The 21,975-nt window shown below is 46.3% G+C and overlaps 1 protein-coding gene across 3 annotated transcripts in view; it reads left to right on the forward strand.

Annotated features, from left to right (window-relative positions):
* scrib (scribble planar cell polarity protein) overlaps nt 1–21,975 on the forward strand; it is a 79,501-nt gene that overhangs the window by 31,679 nt on the left and 25,847 nt on the right. For 2 of the 3 annotated variants that reach the window (XM_031583630.2, XM_031583631.2), the window contains exons 3-20: nt 1,668–1,746; nt 3,159–3,248; nt 3,827–3,883; nt 5,006–5,069; nt 6,193–6,267; nt 6,481–6,625; nt 7,002–7,120; nt 8,122–8,321; nt 9,256–9,422; nt 9,731–9,858; nt 10,162–10,290; nt 10,470–10,652; nt 10,924–11,382; nt 14,544–14,606; nt 17,463–17,552; nt 17,790–17,867; nt 18,028–18,354; nt 20,725–20,805. In XM_031583630.2, coding sequence (XP_031439490.1) covers nt 1,668–1,746; nt 3,159–3,248; nt 3,827–3,883; nt 5,006–5,069; nt 6,193–6,267; nt 6,481–6,625; nt 7,002–7,120; nt 8,122–8,321; nt 9,256–9,422; nt 9,731–9,858; nt 10,162–10,290; nt 10,470–10,652; nt 10,924–11,382; nt 14,544–14,606; nt 17,463–17,552; nt 17,790–17,867; nt 18,028–18,354; nt 20,725–20,805 — 2,534 coding nt within the window. The remainder of the gene's footprint in view (nt 1–1,667; nt 1,747–3,158; nt 3,249–3,826; nt 3,884–5,005; nt 5,070–6,192; nt 6,268–6,480; nt 6,626–7,001; nt 7,121–8,121; nt 8,322–9,255; nt 9,423–9,730; nt 9,859–10,161; nt 10,291–10,469; nt 10,653–10,923; nt 11,383–14,543; nt 14,607–17,462; nt 17,553–17,789; nt 17,868–18,027; nt 18,355–20,724; nt 20,806–21,975) is intronic. The other variant, XM_031583632.2, reaches the window with a different exon arrangement.

Consider the following 21,975-nt stretch of genomic DNA (forward strand, 5'->3'; position numbering starts at 1 on the left):
CACACACACACACACACACACACACAGTCTGATCTGTAGCCAGGTTGGAGTCGAGCATGCCTCAGTCCATGCAGTCCTCCTCCTCCCTTCCCATCTGTAGAAGAGCTGGTGCGAGTGTGCTTCAACACCCACCTAACTGCACGAAAGGCCTATTCTTCTTCTTCACACTTTCTCTTCCTCTCCCTCCTCTCTTTCGTTTGTTTCATTTTTATATCCCCTTTTCTCCCTCTTACACACACACACACACACACACACACACACACACACACACACACACACACACACACACACACACACACACACAAAGAGAGCTCAAATAGAGCTATGGATCTTTATTTAGCTTCTCCGCATCACATTCCACCACTCAGCACGTTCGTTAGGAGCACAGACCTCGCCCTCCTGATGCCCCGGCCGTTCCGCATCAGCCAGCAGTGATCAGAAAGGCAGGCAGCTCAGGACGCTGGGACACGCAGAGGGGCACTGCTCAGGTCATCCGTAATGTGTTACCACCTCAAGTCAAAACATGGTGTCCAGTTATTCACATGAGATGATTCAGGCATGAAGTACTAAATCTATGCTGAGTCGAATCTGGAACACTGGCATGTGGAGCGCACACACACACACACACACACACACACACACACACACACACACACACACACACACACACACACACACACACACACACACACACTCCTACCTTTCTTGGATCATTTTTTGTGTATGCATAACACTGGATGTAAGCAGCAGATGTCCATTTGTTTGTCATAAATCTGATGTACAGCAGGGGGTTGAATTGAGTTGTTTAAGGTCTTGCCTTGTCAGCGTTATAGTATGTTGAAGTGAGTAGTGTCTGTTGTTTGACTAAATGGACTGGAATAAAATGGCAAAAACAGACGGTGAAGGAATGTGATTCAACTGAGGCCGACATATATATATTCAGAATATATATTCAGTGACACACATTTATACCCAAAGGTATGCGTGTGTAAGCAAATGTGTGCGTGTGCGTGTGTATATATATATACACACGCACACGCACACGCACACACGCACACATTTGCTTACACACGCATACCTTTGGGTATAAATGTGTGTCACTGAAATGGCTTGCAGACCCCCCCCACTCCTAGTCTGATGAGCTGCCTGTAAAACCATGCTGCAGTGAATCTCCCTACGCTTCAGTCTCTCTCTTTTTTTTTCTTTTTTTATACTCGTTCTCCCTCTGGCTCTCTACATGTATTCGTTCTACATTTCTCTCACTCTTCTTCCCTTTTTTGCCTCCTCCTCCCTTCGGCTTCATCTGATTTTTCTCTGGTCATCACCCCCATTTTATCCCTCAGCTGCATTCCTCCTTTTCACCTGTATTTCTTTTGTTCCTCATCGTTTTGTTCTCCCATGTATTCACCTCTCTCTCCTTTTCCTTCTCTCTCTCTCCTCTCTCTTTCGGTCTCTCCTCTCTTTTGTACCCTTCCTCTCCTTCACCCTTCTCTGACATCTGCAAGCGATTAGGAGAGAACCTGAATATGTGTGCTCTGTTGGAAATGACACCCACTGTGTACCAATCCTGCTGACTGTGCATCTCTCTCTCTCTCTCTCTCTTTCTCTCTCTCAATGCCCTCTGACTTTCTCTCTCTGTCTGCTCTCTCTCGTATTCCTTTCTGCAGACATTCCTGAGATCCCTGAGAGCATTAAGTTCTGCAAAGCGCTGGAGATCGCCGACTTCAGCGGAAACCCCCTCTCAAGGTCAGTGGGTTGGTTGAGCCCCTGGGAGCTCTGAGCACAAGCCGGGTCATACCAAGCAGCAGAGTAGTCAGACAGAGGGGACGAGGCAAGGGGGAAAGCATGCCGGCCCAGACACATTCTGCCGCAGAGAAAACAAAGAGGGCAGAGGGTTTTGGAAATAAAGTGGCCTCCCATAGACACCTCATTTTGAGACTCAAATTAAAAAAAAAGTAGCAATACAGACTCACCCATGGTGAGTTGGTATATTTATAAAACAACAATGTATTGTGCTTCAATCTACAGTACTTATCATTAGATTTCTCATTCAGGTGTTGCGGAGAACTCTCTTGGGAGCATCTGCACCAGAGCGTTACTGAGAGCCACAGGTGCTGACACACATGACTAATAGCAGGCAGGTTCCCATTGCCACCAATCAGCTCAGCAGCTCATTTGTCAGAACTCTGTCACACGCAGCGGCGCTGCTTTGTGAAATTCAGCCGCTTGCTTGGAACAGAAGCCTGTCTCGCATCATGCACTCTGCGTTTGGGGCCGGCAGTGTTTAACGTTGTAGGAAGGGTTCAGAATGTGGGCTTAGTGCAGTGAACAGAACCAAGAGAATCTGTTTGATAACTCTGGCCTTGATTATGCCTATAAACACACATAAAGAACACTGCTATGGGACAGTCATTTACCCAGTGAAGTGAACACACACACAGGTGTAAAACGACCCTATTTGTCCCTTCAGCACATTGTCATTTGTCACAGGTGGTATTTGCTGTGCCATCAGCTGTAGCTGCTGATGTCCGTCTCCCCTGCGAGATGTTTACACAATTCAGTTAGCTGGAGCAAACACAGTTATCCTCAGCATGACTCATGTCTCTTGTCTGTCAGCTTTATTTCCTGGAATGGCAGAGAGATGAATGAAGGGATGGGGGGAGTCGGAGTGACATTCTAATGTAGACGCTTTTGTCCAAAGCGACGTACAAGGGAGAGAACAGTCAAGCTAAGAGCAATAAAAACCTGGTGTAACAATAAATACTACTTTATATAAAAAATAGAAAAGAAAAAGTGCAGGAATGTAACTGCTGTAAGTGCAAGCACTAGTCAAGGTGCCAGTTAGGAAGGGAGGTGCTCTCTAAAGAGTTGGGTCTTCAAAAGTGTGTGTAGAGAGGATAGAGAAGGGGGTGCTACTGCACTATGTGTATGGTCTGTCTCTACACACGCACACACACACACACACACACACACACACACAGGCTGTGAAAGCGCATGGCCAAGGCCAGAGCTGCGTAGGCTAAAAGCTTCTGATGAGTCTCTCTGTTCAGCTAACTCCTGTTTAACCATTTCACTGTCTGCCTTTCTTTCTGTTCCTCTCTTCTCTTTACTGGGGTTTTCTCTTTCCTCCCACTTCTCTCTCGCTCGCTCACACTCAGTTTGCCAGATGGCTTCACACAGCTCCGAGGCCTTGCCCACCTCGCACTCAACGATGTGTCTCTGCAGACTCTACCCAACGACATAGGAAAGTAAGTGGACCCCCTCACAGACACACACACATCTACATTCCTACTTGTCAATCTCAAAGATTGTCATAGACATAGATCAATTGTTCTCAACTGGTGTGCCTTGGATTGGCCTTTGATGTGCCTTGGATTGGCCTTTGATGTGCCCTGGATTGGCCTTTGATTTGCCTGAGCCCTAAAACGGTTGAAAAGCTCTGACATGGATCCCGATAAGACCCTCCTGTATGGCCAGAATGAGAGCTGCCTCGGCCCCCTCCTCAGCTACTGCCCACCCTTCCACAGCCATATGATGTTATTAAATTCACCAGCAGGGCGCCTTCACACCCAGTCTCAGGCCTGTTGGCTACTGCTCTCATACAGACACACACACACACACACACACACATTCACATTCACACACACTCACACTCACACTCCAACTCACACTCACATTGACACTCACATTCACATTCACACACACTCACACTCCAACTGTCGAGCATCAAACAACATCTAAAAAAAAAAAAAATCTCTTTATCTCTCTTCCTCTGTCTGTCTTTCTTTTTTCTTTTTTTCTTTTTTCTTCTCTATCTCGTCCACAGTCTGGCCAACCTGGTGACCCTGGAGCTGAGGGACAATCTGCTGAAGGCTTTGCCAACGTAAGTCTTTCTGAAGGAGGCATCACAGGAAGAGTGTGGTTCTAGCCTTCACTGTGTGTGTGTGTGTGTGTTGGGGGAGAAAAGGGGGTGGGGAGGATCATCTGCACCCAGTTGGTGCCAAATGAAATGTGGTGGATAAATACCACATGAATAACCATTGAATTTGTTTGCCTGCTTGATTCAAAATTGAGAGCGTTATTAAAAAGAGAAGCCGCTGACCATATACCAAACAACAGCTGGGGAGTTGCATTTGAAGTGGCTCAGATGTATGTAGAGGAATTGGGTCATGCATGCACAATTTGGAAATGCTCCTAACATGGCAAATACTCAATACTTTAAATATGTCCAATCTGAATGCATCAGATTTCTCACCCAAATCTGATCCTGAATGTGCACTTAACCAGCTTATGACACACACACACACACACACACGTACACAGTACATGTTGGGTGATACACTATGGCTCTCCCCTGAGAGAGAGAAGTAAGAGAGAAGACTAAATGGTGAATGGAGGAGAAAACTGAAATAAAGACATGAACAGAAAGATAGGATGGAGAGAGATAGAGATAGAGAGAGCAAGCGAGCGCGATAGAGAGCGTGTGAGTGTGGGAGATGGTGAGGGATGACAGATGGTGGACGTGTCAGATAGGCTGGCTCAGCAGCAGGCTGTCTGTGTGTGTGTGTGTGTGTGTGTGTGAGAGCCTGTCTGTGGCAGCTCTCCATCTACTGTAGCACACACACACACATAAAAGCAGGCACTGTCCCTGCTGTAGCTCATGCAAACCAGAATGGTAAGGTACACTTATACATAAACATATACAGACAGACTTCTATACACTCATATCAGCACACAACCACAGATGTACACAGGCATTGCTCCATATAGTCATAAATATACACAGCACTCTATTGTTTGACACACACACACACACACACACACACACACACACACACACACACACACACACACACACACACACACACAGTAGATTTCCCCTGTGTCCTAGCTGGACTCACATGCTCTATATCCTTCTTCTCCATTCTCTTTGAAGATATGTTCTGTAACCCCTCTTTCTCTGCTTCTCTCTCTTTCTCCTTCTTTTTTCCTCTTTCCCCTGCAGGTCTCTGTCCTTCCTCGTAAAACTGGAGCAGCTGGATCTGGGCAGCAATGTGCTGGAAGTGCTGGTAGGCAGAAGCAGCCCCTCTCTACACACACACACACACACACACACACACACACACACAAATACAAAGACTACATTTAAACTCTACAAGCACTGACACACACCATTTTCACCATACATTCATAGCATATATATACACACACCTATCCTTACTACATGAGTCACTGCCTTTGAGCCCACAGCCCTGAGTGTCAGTATGACAGCTGTATGAAAGGCTGCTATCCCTCTCAGTACACAGTAACGGATGGAGTACACACACAGTGCAATGTTTGATTTGCCCATCCACCCCCCCCCCCACTCTCTCTCTCGCACACACTCACACACACACACACACTGGTGTACAAACACACACACAATGTGGCGTGTAATCTACAGCAAACACCTTCTCACTCGCTACCATCTCACCACACCCACAGTCTAAATTTAGGCTCAGCTCCTACACACCTCCCACATTGGTGGATGGCTACCTGAGCACACTTACAGCGCTGATGCTGTGAAGCAGCCTATGCTCTATGAACCCCAGCAATGACCCATTTCTCCCCTCCTACTCGTCTTTTTGTTTTTACGAATCGTTCGTTCTTATTTTAGGCTTTTTTTCTCTCAATCTTTTGTCGTCCCACGGTAGTCGTAGGAACACCCTGTGCCGTGTTGGGAATGGGTAAACAATACCTGCCGGCCTGGTGAGGGTGATGTCAGGCTAACAGTGCCCACCACTGTGCTGTGCCCAGTCAACTAAGGGCACACTCAGCACACACACACACACACGCACTTACACACATGATGAGCTTTCAGTTAAAGTAGAAAAAATGCTTGGGAAAAATGCTATTTAGATAGGCTGGTTGTAGAGAGCAGTGTTTATCTGTTCTCCTGCACTGCGAACAAAACAGACCATAAAAGAGGTTTTGCATGGTGTTTGTGTACTTAAAACCGTGTTTGTTTAGCCACATGTGACTCCTGAAAGTGTGTGATGACGAGTCACACTCTCACCACACACACTCCAACACACATATACACACCCTTCAGAAGGCCACAGACTACATCAACTGCATTACCATATTCTGCTTATTCCTCATTTCTTTCTGTTTGTCTTCCTCTCTGGCCTCTTTCTGCTCCCCACCCCTCAGCCGGACACACTGGGTGCTCTCCCTAACCTACGTGAGCTGTGGTTGGACAGGAACCAGCTGACCTTATTACCACCTGTGAGTACAGTCCACTCCTCATTGGCTGCTCTCTGTGTGGGGCTGTCTACGCCTGTGTGTGTTGGGGTGTCTTGCCAGTGGTTTGGCTTATTTGAAAATTACTAGTTGATTACTCTGAAAAGACTTAGTCCCTGCCCTGGACACTGAGTCTGGATCTGACCGTCATGTTCTAGGGTTCTTACAGTCTTTCTTTCTGCCCATCCATGTTCACAGGAGCTTGGTAACCTGCGCCGGCTCGTGTGCCTGGACATCTCCCAGAACCGTCTGGAGGAACTGCCCAATGAGCTGAGCGGTCTGCTGGCCCTCACCGACCTACTGCTCTCCCAGAACCTCCTGGAGGTCATCCCCGACAGCATTGGTGAGCCGGGGGGGGGAGAGGAACGGGCAGAGGGGAGGTAGAACTGGGTGTTCTGAGAAGATTGACTTAAGCTGCTATTAGCCATTGCACATTATCATTGTTTGAGAAAGTAGGTAAAGGCAAAGATGGGCATATGCACCATAGGTGAGGTAATGATGAGCCTATGAAAGACTGACCTCTAGTGGTAGTCCACTGCCTTAACACTAAAGGTCACTTGGCGTTTGATTATAATACATATATAATATAAATGTAATGTATTTTTGGATGAGTGACCATTCCAGTCCACATGGTATGGATAAATAAGTGTGAGTTTGAAAGTGTGTGTGTTAGTGGTGGTATATGTCTATCCGTTTACCAATGTACCATTCCTTTGCAGGCTCCTTGAAGCAGCTGTCCATTTTGAAAGTGGACCAGAACCGGCTTCTACAACTCACTGACTCCATGGGAGACTGTGAGAACCTGACGGAACTCATGCTGACAGAAAACCTCCTGCAGGTACTTAACACTCAGACGGACAATACCTCAAGAACTATATCTGTGCATGTGTATATGTGTGGGTGTGTTTTCAGTTTAACCTTATACTGAGCCTTTAACCAAGATTGTTATATCCAGGAGACTACTCTCAATAGAACTTTCAACAAACACTCTAAATTTGATTATATAATTGAATTGTAAAAAAAAAAAAACAGACATTTGATTGTGAAAATGTAATATGTGATGGTGGGGATAAAGCAGCTCTACGGTGGCTGTCAGCCTCGCAAGTTCTCGGGTGGGCCTCTGCACTCATGGCGGAAAGGAGTCACACAATGTCACTTTCATTGATTGGAAATGTAATGTGGGTCTAGCCGAAAAACAAATAATTCAACAACCGTGTGGTAATGACTGTAGAGTGTTCGCAACCCAACTCGGCCACAGACAGAGTCCCATTTGGAAATACTTTGGATTTTGGTCAGTAGATTATGGAACCTCGAGATAAAGTTGTATGTGAGCTATGTTAGCTACAGTTAGCCTACCATCAATAGTCTTTTAAGGTGTATAGGAAAATAAATATTCGTATGGTATGTTGCATTGGTTTGCCCTCTAATGGACATAATGCTCAAAAATAGATATTAGAATGGTTCGAACCTATGTGTGTTTCCTATTTTTTCTTTAAGTTTTTGTTTTTTAGAAGGAATATTGAAATGTAATTCTTGGCCAGTTTTGCCATTGCTAACTCTCCAGCCATTTAGTGTCTTCAGTTAGTCAGACCTGAGTGATGAACAATAACTAACAGGCCAAATAAGGCACAGACATTCTTGCACACACTTGTTGTAAATCCTGGTCTCCATGCACTGTCCAATAATGAGTACACGGCCACTCCGAGATACTATCTTAATTACATGATGTGTGTGATCTTATCATTTGGGCATGCAAGTCCACACTGGTTCTAGTCCTGATAGCATTTAAGGCAAATGGTGTGCAGATGGTGAAACCCAGCTGTTCTCTTCCTGATGCAGGCTCTGCCCTGCTCCCTGGGGAAGCTGAAGAAGCTGACCAACCTGAACGTGGACCGAAACCGGCTTGGCACGGTGCCCCCTGAGCTGGGCGGCTGTACTTGCCTGAACGTGCTGTCGCTGCGGGACAACCGCCTGGCCAAGCTGCCTGCGGAGCTCGCCAACGCCACTGAGCTGCACGTGCTGGACGTGGCTGGGAACAGGTAAACAGACACACCCTGAGAATCACCGTCAAGTCATATGCCTGGATCAGACTATGCAAATGCCTTTGTCGTCACAGACAAATTTCCAACGTGGGAATATAAAAGTTAAGATGTGTACTAGCTTCATGTTGAAGTGTGCAACACAGAAATGTAATGACAAGATGTAGCTTTCGTAAACAATTGCTTTTGCCTGTCATTGCCAGAGACACATCTGTTTCCTCAAATTCTCTTAGAGGGTTAGAGAGCCCATACTGTACTCTTCATGACACACAGGAACGGGTCTATCATGAAAGACACAAATATTGTGTAGTCTGATCCCAGCCATGCATATGATTTACATCTCTTTCTACACGTATCTGAACATGCATTCATACATGCAAATTCAAACAGGAAGTACACTAGTGCACTAATTTCCTGGTTAAATCAGGTACACGCACACACACACGCACGCACGCACGCACGCACACACACACACACACACACACACACACACACACACACACACTCACACACACTCTTAACACCAGTGGAGAGCTTACTGCTCACCCATTAAACCTGTCTTGCAGTGAGGTCATGTCATATCAGACCTAGCCACACCCCACAGTGATTCTTTCCTGCGTATGTGTGTGGCTGTTTGGAAGGCATCCAATGGATCTCTCTGACCTTATTGATGTTGGCAGACACATTCATCCAGCCTTTGGGTGTTGCTCTTACACTGATTTAGACCACAGATGTGTGAACGTTCACTCAGGCATCTTTGTAAGCAACAACAAAAAATTGTTTTAATCAAGGACACATCTGATCCAGTGATCAAAATATGATGCTAAATGAACACAGTATTAACAGACCTGTCTTTTTTTGTCTCTGTTTGTGTTCTCTGTTGTTTGTATCTCTATCTCTCTTTCTGTCTTGTCTATTCTTCCCCGTCTCTCAGACTGCAGAACCTGCCGTTTGCTCTGGCTAACCTGAACCTGAAGGCCATGTGGCTGGCAGAGAACCAGTCGCAACCCATGCTCAAGTTCCAGACAGAGGACGACGAGCAGACGGGAGAAAAGGTGCTCACCTGCTATCTGCTGCCGCAGCAACCCACCCCAAGCCTTGGTGAGTCTCACACACACACAAACACACACTGGGGTGCATGCACACATGCATGGTCTGGCTAACAGGCCTAAACACACTTGCATCAACACTGCACATGAAAACACAGCCTATGTTAAAAGCAGCCTCACACATGCCCTTATAGTCATCAGATGCCTGGCTGATAAGCACATAAGCGAGAATGTCCGCACACTTTCACCACACAGATGTATCTGTGATCTTTGAGGACCTCCACAGAGTGAGGTCTCTCCCATGTCTTACCAACATCCACATTCTTGCTCATGCCTCCCCCTTTCTCCCCCTCTCGACAGAGAACCTACTGCAGAATAGCTTGGATGAAAGCTGGACAGACAGCAACTTGAACCGAGTGTCAGTCATCCACTTCCAGGAGGAGGCCAAGCCGGAAGACGACGATGATGAAGCTGCTGCTGAGCGAAGGGTAAGCCTTTTAAAACCGCCCTGCAGAACCCCAGTAGTACCGGTCAAGCACGGGGCTAAAAAGACCGTGGGGGAAGAAGGGATACTTTTGCAAGGTAGGGCCTTTGGAGAATTCATCTGCTTATGGACACAACAAAATATCAAAGCAGAACAGGGTCAGACAGATGTGTGGAAACCACTGATCATAAACTTGGTGGTAATGGTTATTTCCGAAGTGTATGTTTTAATCTGCCGTTTCTGTATTAACATGGATGCATGTATGTGTTAATCTGTGCTAACATGGGTGCATGTATGTGTGTACCAGCAGGGTCTCCAGCGCAGGGCGACTCCCCACCCCAGTGAGCTGAAGGTGATGAAGAAGGTGATTGAGGAGCGCAGGAACGAGGCCTACACCGCCAAACCAGATGGAGACCTGGAGTCTCCTGGCTCAGAGGTACAAGCGCACACACACACACACACACACACACTCACATGTTTTATGTCATATTGACTAATTCAAGTCTGCCAGTAGAAAAGTTATCACTATCACAGTCCTCATGTTCATTTCTCATATTCAAGCGTAAATTGTGTCATCGTGTGTTAATTACTCTATTGTGTTGTGATTGGTTGCAGGAGAAGCGCCTGAGTGGATTGTCCAATCAGAGCCACGACTCGCAGGCCTCCAACAGCACTGCCTCTGCTAACTCCCACAATGAGAGGCAGGGCCTCAACAACCAGGGGCACGCTCTGCTTGTCGGGCACAGGCAGGATGCGGAGGAGGAGGAGCTAGATGAAATGGAGGTGGAGTATATTGAGGTGAGCCACCCACAGATATATATTCTATCCACTCTGAGGTCTTCACATGACACTGAATGCTCCAGTTACTTCATCACATAGCAAATGTCAAATGCAACACTGCCAGTGTCACTCACTTCAACAAAATGAAATCACAATCATGCTTACTAACAGAGAAGAGTGAGCTGTCCTCCCAGAAGCTTCTTGTAAGCTTCACCCGACGGTGTAGTTGTTATTCGGGGTTGGGTGCTCTTGTCAATCATCTTTCTTCGTGTCCTCTCTTTCCCATCAGCCCACTGTGCACTTTGCCGAGGACCCCGTCATCCGAGGCGGCGACGAGGACGATGAGCATGAGGACGATGACGACGCCGGTAGCGACGACAACGCGGAGCCGCCGCCACCTTACCCCGGCATGAAGCAGCGTCTGATCCGCAAGGACACACCGCACTACAAGAAGCACTTCAAGATCACCAAGCTGCCCAAGCCTGAGGCCGTGGCCGCCCTCCTACTGCAGGGATACAACCCTGAAACCATCCCCCACTCTCCTCACAACCAGAATAATGAAGATGAGGAGGAGGAGGATGATGAGGAGGAGGAGGAGGAGGAGGGGAAGGACATGGGGCAGAGAGATGAGGAGGAGGAGGAAGAGGAGGAGAGGGAGATGACCGCCTCCACCCCACTGATCCAGCGGACGCCGGGCCCAGAGTTGGAGAACAGCCGGCACGTCAACTCCTCCCTGCAGCCGGTCAAGGTAAGAACCATAACCAGTCAGCTCCAGCTGGGATTGGCTGGATGAGACAGGAAGAGGGGCATCACTGTAGTGGTGCTGAAGTGGTTGTGTCGTTATTGTTAGAACATTTGCCTCCATGCATTTTTGGTGTACCAGCATATAGGCCATTGCAGGGATTTAATATTACGTCTTGTTTGAAATGAAAAAAATATATGTATCAACAGAGGTCAAATACACAAGCATTTGAATAGAAACGAGTGAACATTGCATTACACATTCAAGAAAACAATATAGCATTAATGTGGAGGAGTAATTTTAGCATTGACTGAAAAGCATGTTAACTGACTTTGCATTTTGGCATTTGCTTGGAGACATACATAGGCACAGGATGCACAGGAATCAGTGTTCATCTTTCTATGATGCACCATGCATTTGGGTTGTGCTCACTTGGGAATATGCCAGCTGCAACTGCATGCTTTCAGGTTATGTGGATGAGATTTTGATGATCTTTGTGAAGGTGATTTGATTGATGTTTACAGCTCTCTCTTGGTGCTTGGTCTCTTTGTTTAGCTGATGGACAGAGAGTCCCAGTGCAGTCTGCGCGTCTCCCCACTGCACTACACGCAGGCTTCACTCCATTTGGATGTAAATAAATAAATGTAATGAAATGTAAATAAAAAGAACACACAAAGTAACCACAGGAGACCCTTCTGCACACACCCACTCCCTCACATTACCTGGCCCAGACAGTATGAGCCAATACAGAGACCAAGTTACAAACTGTGTAAACAGAACACCAAGAGGCTTCTGTGTCGTGGATTAACATGAACCAGTTTCCCTGTGCCAACCAGCATCTGCTCCTCTTCCTTCTCCATTTAAATGAAGGTGTCTTTAGCATGGCATACCAACACAACATCCACTCACACCCTGACAGTCAGATAGACTCCAGTACACAGAAACACACATGTAAATGGTTTATGCTGGCCTGCAAACTCACAAGCGCTAACTGTCTAGAATGTAAGTGGGTGGTTATGAAGGTCTTCCTGATAGGGAGGGATGTCAAATGACAGAAGCCCCCTCCTCTCCCTCGTCATTGGTCCGTCCTGTTGCAGGTCTCTCCACATTGGTCCCTCCCTTCAACCTCTCTCTGCCCCCCCCCCCCCCCCCCCCCCCCTTTTTTTTGCCTGTCTCTGCCCACACCTTAGCGTGCTTCATTTCCACCACATCATTTGCTGTTTCTCATTTCTGTTGAGCCAATCCACTTCCCTTAAAAAGTGCCCCCTTACTTTTGCACTGAGGTGTTTGTTTGTGTGTAAGTGTGAGTGAGGCGAACTGACCGAAAAATAACCACATTCCTCTGATTCTAAATGATCTTTAATAACACAATTGATGTTAATAAATTGATAACTATGCCATTCTTTCAGTGCTTTGCTGTACCGGCTTAGATCCTTGATCCCTTCTCAAGTTAGATATTGTTTCATAGGTTTGCCCCTCTTTATATAGCTGTTGTTGTTATCGTGGCAAGTATTACTATAACCCAGTTGAAGTGTATAAAGTACTCAGGTTCTCCCTAAGATATGTCCAAACTCAAAATGTTATTATTACAGTAGAATCTGTTCTACAATTGTAGAGCATGTTCTGATAAAACATTGTACATAGAACATTGTATTGATAGTTGTAGATTTGTGGATTTAACTTAAAATTGTATTACGTCATAGTGGATTTGTATTGTATGTAGAACTTTTGTAGTTCTAGAATACAGAGAAGTAAAAGATGTGTCACCATAAGAAAGACGGCCCTATCAGATTGGAGTTGAGTAATATCCAGTTTTTCCCCTGACACCAGTCACTTATCACAGTCCTCTAAGTTCCATCAGGTATCGTCCTCATGTGCATCTGTACTTCGATGACCACCTAAAACAGTGCACCAAACAGAAGATTCTTTGTGTTGCTTAAAACATGCAGAGAGAGGGGATCAGGGATCAAAAGTAGCCGCCTGTGCAGCTCTGTGTGTGTGTGTGTGTGTCAGAGCCCATGATGTTTCAGCATTGGTTAAAGTGTGTGTGTGTGTGATTTCTGTTATAACCCGAATGATTGCTGTTTTTGTTTCTATTCTGTTGTATTGTTATCGGAAGTGCCGTGTGTGTGTGTGTGTGTGTGTGTGTGTGTGTGTGTGGACATGCGCGGCAGAGGTGGAAACTTTGAGACCCAGCAACTAACAGGCCCAGGAAACAGGAAATTGTAGAATCAGAGTGAAGTAGTGCTTTTGAAGTTGACCAGATGACCTCTAACAGTTTGTTCCCAAAATATAGGAAGCTATGAGCACAAAGGGTAAACAGAAGCTGTAAGGCTTAGCTATCTTCTGTAACTTTTATGATGTAGACAGGGTAGCTAGTTGTTTAGGCTGCTTCATCAAATACGCTGTTGCAAAGATATGTTTTATGTAGTTCATTAAAATATAATGCTTAATTTACTTAATATAAGCGGAATTGCATTACCAGCTTTGACCAACCACATTCAGTGTCACCAGATAGAAAACGTTCAAAGCTCTTTGTAATTTTATGCCGTTCATTTATATATGTGAGTGAATTTAAGTAAAACATATGTAAGGACATTTATTTTCCAGATTATAGTTGATTTGGTTTTGGGAACTTGGCTTTCTGGATCTGGCCTTTGCTTTGGGGGAGGTTACTGCTTTTCCGCCACACTTCCTGTCACCTCTCTCTCTTCCCCACGCTCTTAAGCACACGCACTGCGTCTATGGTCTCGATTCTCCACCTCTGCCTGCATCTGCGAGTGGCCTGGGTGGCCTGGGGAAGAAAAGCCTGCTGCGGCTCAGTGGTGCCCAACAGGGCAGACGACAAAAGCCCAGTGGAGGTGCATCCATCCTGGCGATCTTCTAAATTCACACCCCTGCTTTGAATGAGGGCCCTTTTCAGTTGTTGCTGCCACTGAGCATGCTTTTTTTATGCAGAGCATTCATGTGGGATGAATGTGTGTGTGTTTGAGAGAGAGAGAGAGAGAGAGAGTGTGTGTGGTCACTTTTTTTTGTCCATTTTCTTCTATTGTCCTCATTTTAGTTTTGTTTCATTTTGTCTGGTGTGTGTGTGTATGTATGCGTGCAGGTTTTTATTTTTTGGCCTCACTAATCCGCATGCCTCTCGCTGGTTCCTATCCTAACAGGGGGTGTCATTTGATCAAGTCAATAATCTGCTGATTGAGCCTGCTCGAATTGAGGAGGAAGAGGTCTGTACCTACTCTCTATCCCATCCAACTACCTCTCTCTCTCTCTCTCTCTCTCTCTGTGTACTTCCGTCTCTCTCTGACTCTCTTCTCCAGCGTGATAAAACAACCCAGACAACCCATGAAAATTCCATGATTAATCCAACCCAATGCCGTGGGGCAAACTCCCCCAAACTCACCTCTGAGCCTCCAGAGCGTAGCCACCTTCTGGTTAGGAGAGACACTGGAAAGTCCAAATACTCGAAAGAGAGAGGCCTTTTAGTCAGGCATTTTTTTCAGTTTCCAGATTGGATGTTGTCTGGGGCAAAGGATGTGACTTTTTCTTAATGTATTTTATATTTTTAAGAATTAACTTTGCATCTTTCCACACCTCTCCCCTACCAGAAGGATTGCACTGCTCTGGGGCTCGTCTATTCACCTCCTCCTTTCTCTTGCGCCCTCTCTTTCTGCCCCCCTCCTCACATCCTCCTCCCACCACATCCTATACCTTCCTCCTTCTCTATCCCCCGGTTCTCCATCCATCTGTGACGCAAGACACGGTGCAGGTTCTAAGATTCCAACGGCAAGGAGCTTTTTTCCCCTACAGTACCAATTTAAAGGTTCACTGTGTCCAGCGCTGCACAGTGGGGCATGTTTGACATCAAAACTAAGGGGAAGCTGTCTCTCAACAGAATGTACTGGCAGCGTCGATAATACCTGGATATAAAGGCTCTTTGAGAGTAGGCTAATGAACCCACAGTGACCAAAGTCCCTGCATCCGTCTGCACGTTTAGCAGCTCTATGTTATTTCAAACCACTGATTAAACCAACAATTCCTTAAAATAAAATTGCGATAGGAATATCATAGACCTTTTTTATTATATGTAACGCCATCGACAGGGTCACAAAATGCTAATGCCTTGCAACCCACCACCCCCTAAGCAGCTGCTTCCTTTTGCACCCCAAGTAGTAATGGAGTGTTATTGGACATTTAGCTACACTTTTGAACTTTCCTGAATATCGCTGTAGGGAAGTGATCAGTTTGAATTTCTTGAGGCTTCAGGAATCTTATGTAACCAATGACCATTTCTTAGACGGATAGCAAATGTCAACTGTCCTAGTGTCCCATCACCATGGATGAGTTCCCTGAAGAAGTTTTCACTCCAGTCACACATCTACATAGTGAGCGTCAGGTATAGGAGATGGTAACAAAGTAAACCCTAAGTTGAAGGTTAGCTAGTGGTTGAATCTGATAACAGGCCCCTTACCTCTACCACCTAAAGAGCAGTCTGTCACACATTTGAGCCCTTTGAAAAACATGGGCTGGTGCTCCAACATGGTCGAGATATGTGCTGGTCAGCTGGCATTCAGTGCCCTAGGGTATGCAAATGTCCACCTGCAAGGTCAGATTGGCTGCACTCCAAGACCACTCAGAGTAAAGTCTGCATCATAGTGATGACCACACAAGCATTACTTCAGTAGAAAGTAGTAGAAGCAGAAGGAGGACATGGCCTGGGTATTTGTCATTACATGGAATGACAGACAAGAAATATTCCAAAAAAAAACTTGACTGAGCGCATCTGAAAGCCGTTCAATATAGATGTGCTGCAGAAAACGTCTAATTTTGCTTCGATTAACACTTTCGTCAGTATGTGGAATCCAGGCATTCTTGGTTCATACAAGACTGATTAGCTAAAAACACCATTTCATAAAGAATTAAAAAATAATAATTTCTTTAAAATGTGTTCATAAAATCGAAAAACTAAAAGGTCACCCGCATTACTTCTTACCATCCATTTCCCAATCAGACTGATTTTTGACAAAGATTGTCAACCACATCCCATATGGGCTGTTGAACGGCCATTTTGAATGAATTTGCACTGAATAAAGAGTCTGTGGAGTATGTTGTTGCTCCAGTGGATTTGCCGAGCCCACTCTTGCATGGACACACTGCACATGGTCCCCAGTGTGAGTCTGCACCAGCAGAAGAGCATAATGGACCATCTGATGACCGATCTCCCAGGGCCCCCCCCCCCCCCCCCCCGGTTCTACTGTTTTTAGTTTCCCCCTCTCACTCCCACTACTCCTTCACTCGCCCATCCATCCTTCACTCACTCAGTCACTCTCTGCATGGCTTGCCAGGAATGATTTCTCCCTCATGTCTCGTACTTGCCCAGTTTGCCCCTTCTTTCCCCTTGTCTTACTGGTTGCGGTGGAGTTTGTTGTTCGTTCGTTTGTTTGTTTGTTTGTGTATTTTGGCATTGTGAGTCATGTCATGGTCTCCCCCTCTGCCTGAAAATGTGTGCCTGTGAGTGTCCAGAAACACCAGGTTATGCTTGTGTAGGTACTTCTGTGTTATTCATAGATCAAAATGTGTGTCTTACTCTGGGGTGAATGTTAATCTAAAGCATCTGGATTGTAATAGAGTAATTTGCTGATTTGAATGTGATATTTTTCTCCCATGTATGATGAGATTTGAATCCAGCTAAATCCAGATTTGCCTCTGATGTTGTACCATAAGGCATTTATCTTCCGCAATCCCTTTTGCTTTGATTCACACGTCCCCCATTGACTCAGTGTTGACTGTTTGTTTGTCTATCACCTTGTCTAAGGCATGTTAGGTGTACTCTACCGATGCTTTCAATCAGAGTCCTCACTTCCTTCAGCCTGCTGCACACCAGAAAGAAATACAAAACTACATTACCCACAAATCACTGCGGTGTTGTGTACTATTTCATGCAAAAGTCTTTTCCCACGATTTCCATTTTGTGAGTGTTTTTAGCAATTGGTATGCAGCACTCTGAAGAATGTGTGAAGGTCACTCAGGAGGTGTTGGGAGGGGGGTGGTCATTGACATTTGAACTTTGGCCTTTGTTGCAGCTGAGCCTGACCATCCACAGGCAGACAGGAGGTCTTGGCATCAGCATTGCTGGTGGAAAGGGTTCCACGCCCTATAAGGGGGATGATGAGGTAAAGCATTTATTGTCGTTTATTAGTGGATTAGGTTAATGGTCATCTGAACTGGTCATTGAACTGATGTTCAATGGCATGTTTAGCCAGACGATGGTCATATAAGGAAATGTTTACCTTCCAATCAGCCTTTGTTTAATTTAACAGAATATCTGACCCAAGCAGATTGTAACATTAGTTATGTTATGTACACACACACACACCGTAGTTCATTTTTGTGGCTTGTGTGATCTACAGGGCATCTTTATCTCCAGAGTGTCAGAGGATGGGCCAGCTGCGCGTGCTGGAGTCAAAGTGGGAGACAAGCTCCTTGAGGTGAATGCCTGTGTGAATGCCTCTGTGCCTTGTGGCCTGTGTATATCTTATTTGTCATCTGTGTTGGTTCACAATGTGGCGCTTAGATGTCTCATACTGTCAAATACAGTCTATTTCAAATGTTCAAATCCCCTCTCTTGCTGTCTCCCGCTGTCCGCAGGTCAATGACGTCTGTTTGCAGGGGGCAGAGCACCACACAGCAGTGGAGGCGCTGCGGAGCTCGGGTGTGGCCGTCACCATGACTGTTCTGCGGGAGCGGATGGTGGAACCCGAGAATGCCATCACCACCACGCCGCTGAGGCCAGAGGACGATTACTTCCCGCGGGAGCGCCGCTCCAGTGGGGTGCCCTTCTGCATGGAGCCCGACTCCCCCGCGCCCCCCACCAACACCTTCCGCCTGTCCACTTGCCTGCTGCGCAACGACAAGGGCCTGGGCTTCAGCATCGCCGGAGGAAAGGGCTCGACACCCTACCGGACCGGAGACACAGTGAGAGACATAACATTTACACATATTCAGTCACAGCACACTAATACAGACACACAGGTGCCCTCAGCAGGTTGTATTCATCTCCATATATACCCTTCTTAATGGTTCCCTGCAGCAGAAATACAGCACTCCTCAGCACATCACTGAGCGTGTCTACCGTCTTTGTGTTTACATCCCTAACCGGTGTCTGTTGTCATTAACCCCTGCACTGATCCTGTCCAGGGGAAGTGTTCATGTGTGCAAGGTAGCCATGGCCGGCCCCCTGATGAATATTTCAAAGTGTAAGCCGAGTAGGGTTTTCCTTCTTTTGAGGGCATTACAGTAGTGACCTCTTTCCATGCTGTAGGTGAACTAGCTGGCTTGCTTTGTAAGGGCGCTCCTTGAAGGACTGCATAGCTGTTATAAAGAAGCGCTGACTAGATTTCCACAAGGCAAAATCAGTCATTTAGCATCTGTTCTGTTAGAAGGTGTGTAGGGCTCCTGTGATCTAAATTCCAGCAATGAACAATACTAGTTCTAGTCTCTTATTCAGTATTCCTGCCTGCCTGCGTGTCCTTCCATCGCATATTTCAGTACGCACTGCGTCTTGTGCTGCTCAACTTGTCTTGCCCTTTTCCTTTACCTTGATCCTGTCGTCATTGTGAACCAATTTGCAGTGAGGTTGGTGTCCATGGAAACATTCTTTATTTTCCCCCCACCATGTCAGTCTGCTCAAGAACAGCGTACAGTGCAGTCGTCATGGAGACACTGATATGAATAGCAGTCCTTGACATCTGATAGGGCTGCTGGATGGAGGGGAGGGGAGAGGAGGCGAGTGTATTTTTGGTGGCCTCCACATTGGCCACATGTTCAACATAACGCCACTTTCTAATACACACACTCGCGCACACACACACACACACACACACACACACACACACACACACGCGTACACACGCGCTCGTTCACACATTACTGGAAGGGCTTTGGAGATGCACAGCGCTTCACAACCCTTTTCTGCTGAGTAACTGGAAGTGCTCTTTCCGGACGGGGCTCCAACAGGTCAAGTGCTCTTGTAAGTCACTGTTAATGCTGTGCTTTAGTGACTAGTTAGTAGTCATTCTGTGCATTAGTTGTGAATGATGTTAGAGATGCTCTGAAGTTGTGTCCTTCCATTTGGCCGAACACCAAAGTTGTAAAGTTGTTTATGTGAAAGGATGGCTTGCTCTGTGAGTTGGTCAACGTACAATCCAGTTGGAGTTCATGTAAACAGAGGCCCTGGGTTCTGATTTCGGCTTTGAAAGTCTAGTTAAATTCTGAGGTGAAGGTAGGCAGTGGGGGCATTGGCTGAGTTGTGCAATCAGTACTGTTGCTTTTTAGTGTTGTGCATTTTACATTGAGGCATATTGAGTATCTGGACTGATTCACTTGAGTGATCTGCAATTGAGACGAGCAGGAGATGCAGGTGCACCACCCCACAACCTGCACAACTTATAATGTACTTCCATAGAATACACAGACTGACAGTCTGAAGGTATGCTGTCCACATGATTACTGTTTCTGAGCTGGCAAGCAGTTCTTCACCTCGTCACCATGAGCAGCTGATCTGCTCTGTGCTGTCTTTCTGGTTATGACCATGACGAGGAGATAAATATAGTCCCTGGTCCCCAGAGAGGGAAGCCCCACTTACCCTCCCGGCGGGTAGTTTGCAGCTGAACAAGTAATTACAGCAGTGTTTATCTAAACAGTGAGCTCATGTAGATTGCATGTGTGTGTGTGTGTTATTGCAGTATATTGCACCATCCACCTCTGGCCTCCCCAGAGTGGACATCTGCGGTGGCACAGGGCCAGATCTGCCAGGCTCTTATGCCCGCTCTCCCTCCTCACCCACGGGACTGGCCGAATCTGAGCAAGAGTCTGAGTTGAGCCAACACGTCACCTCATCAACCCCTAATCCGTGCCGCTGGGTCAGGCTGGCATTAGTCACCAACTGTCACTGACACTGATACTCATTCTGATGTTGGTCACGGCTGTTTTTCAGTCATTTTGCTGCTCCAGCCTAATGCCCCCTGTTGTTCAACTGGGAGATCAGGATTTGATTGCCATAGGCTAGGGCTTCATAGGGAAGGGTAAATAGACACCAACTGAATGTCCTCCATGGATCTCAGAGTCTCTTTAAAATGATTTGGAAAGGCCGGGCCATTTAGCAAGTGGCGACATTTTTGAAAGTCAGTACTCTTGTCAGCACTGTGTGCTTGTGCCTTCACATTTGAAACATTGTTGAACGACTTGTACATAGAACATCCTCTCATGACCGGGCACTGAAAATGTTTACTTTGTAGTTATGATCGGTTGGACCGTTTGATAATTTTTTTCCGTCTTCTCTCTTAGCATATTTTCATCTCTCGTATCGCAGAGGGTGGATCAGCAGACCGAGACAACGTCCTCAAAGTGGGAGACAGGGTCATCTCTGTGAGTACTAAATCTCTTTCTCTCTTTCTCTCTCTCTCTCTCTCTCTCTCTCTCTCTCTCTCTCTCTCTCTCTCTCTCTCAAAACACACACCCCAGGATGTGCCTTAGGGATGAATTGACTCAAGAACCTGAAGTTTCTACACTTTTAAGAATCTTGCCTATGTCAGATCTTGTCTAACATTCTCAAGCCTCATGTTTCTCTGCTTTGTTGTCAACACGTCCCTGAATGCATGAACCTCAGGCCCCATTTTACTGAACCTGTTTCCGAGACGGGGCCTCAGCATGGTATTTCCTGCCTTGTGTTCTTCACCTCTTCTCTTTAACACTGGCTTTTGCTAACATGCCTATATTGGCTTAATAGAGACAGTCTCTGTGAGATTTTAAAATGCGAAATGAAAGAGTGGACATTTATCATTACACAACACCTTACACGTAGAGTCCCATCTTATGTCATCTTATGAATTTTTTAAATGCTGTAGCCAAAAGCCGCATAGCCCCAATACGTATCCTCATGTGGCATTTTCACTGTATGGGTCCTCTGTCTCTGCGGTCATAAGCTGCATCCAGCTCTGAGTCTTCAGACCACTTTCAAAGCTGGCTAAAGCCCCGGCCTCTGCCACCGCACCTAATCAAGCCAGTTAACATTCACCCAGCGAGGCTCAACCCCACTGTCTTAACTCAACCCTTCAAAGTACTTTTTTTCCGTCTCTGCTTGTTTCTTCGCTGCATGCTTGAGCTGACTGAAACAATGTCAACCGTTGAATCTCTGCTGCTGTAACCTTCTCCTTCTCTTATCCTGAATGGCGTTGGCACCATTTGTGATTCAGTGCCAAAGAAAAGGACGTGCTGTTAAATGAATAAGGCTGCCCCTCTCTTTTGAGCCCCCTCTCTCTTTGGATCTCTAAATCTCTGCATATCTCTCTCTCTGGCTCTCTGTATCTCTCTATCTTTTTCTTTCTCTCTCTCCTGGTCTTCATCCCTCTCTTCCTGTCTTGCTCTCTGCATGATCACTAACACACTCCTGGCTGTGTGGTGGTGAGTGTGGTGTTGGGGCGGTGTGTGGGTGGAGCCTGCGGGCCCGCTGACATGGTAACCGCATGACTTACCATAGCAGCAGCTGCAGTGACAATGAATCTTCCCATGGTAAGCGCTGATACTGAATGGTCAGTG

The sequence above is a fragment of the Clupea harengus genome, chromosome 17 (genome assembly GCF_900700415.2).
Source record: "Clupea harengus chromosome 17, Ch_v2.0.2, whole genome shotgun sequence".
Classification (NCBI taxonomy): domain Eukaryota; kingdom Metazoa; phylum Chordata; class Actinopteri; order Clupeiformes; family Clupeidae; genus Clupea; species Clupea harengus.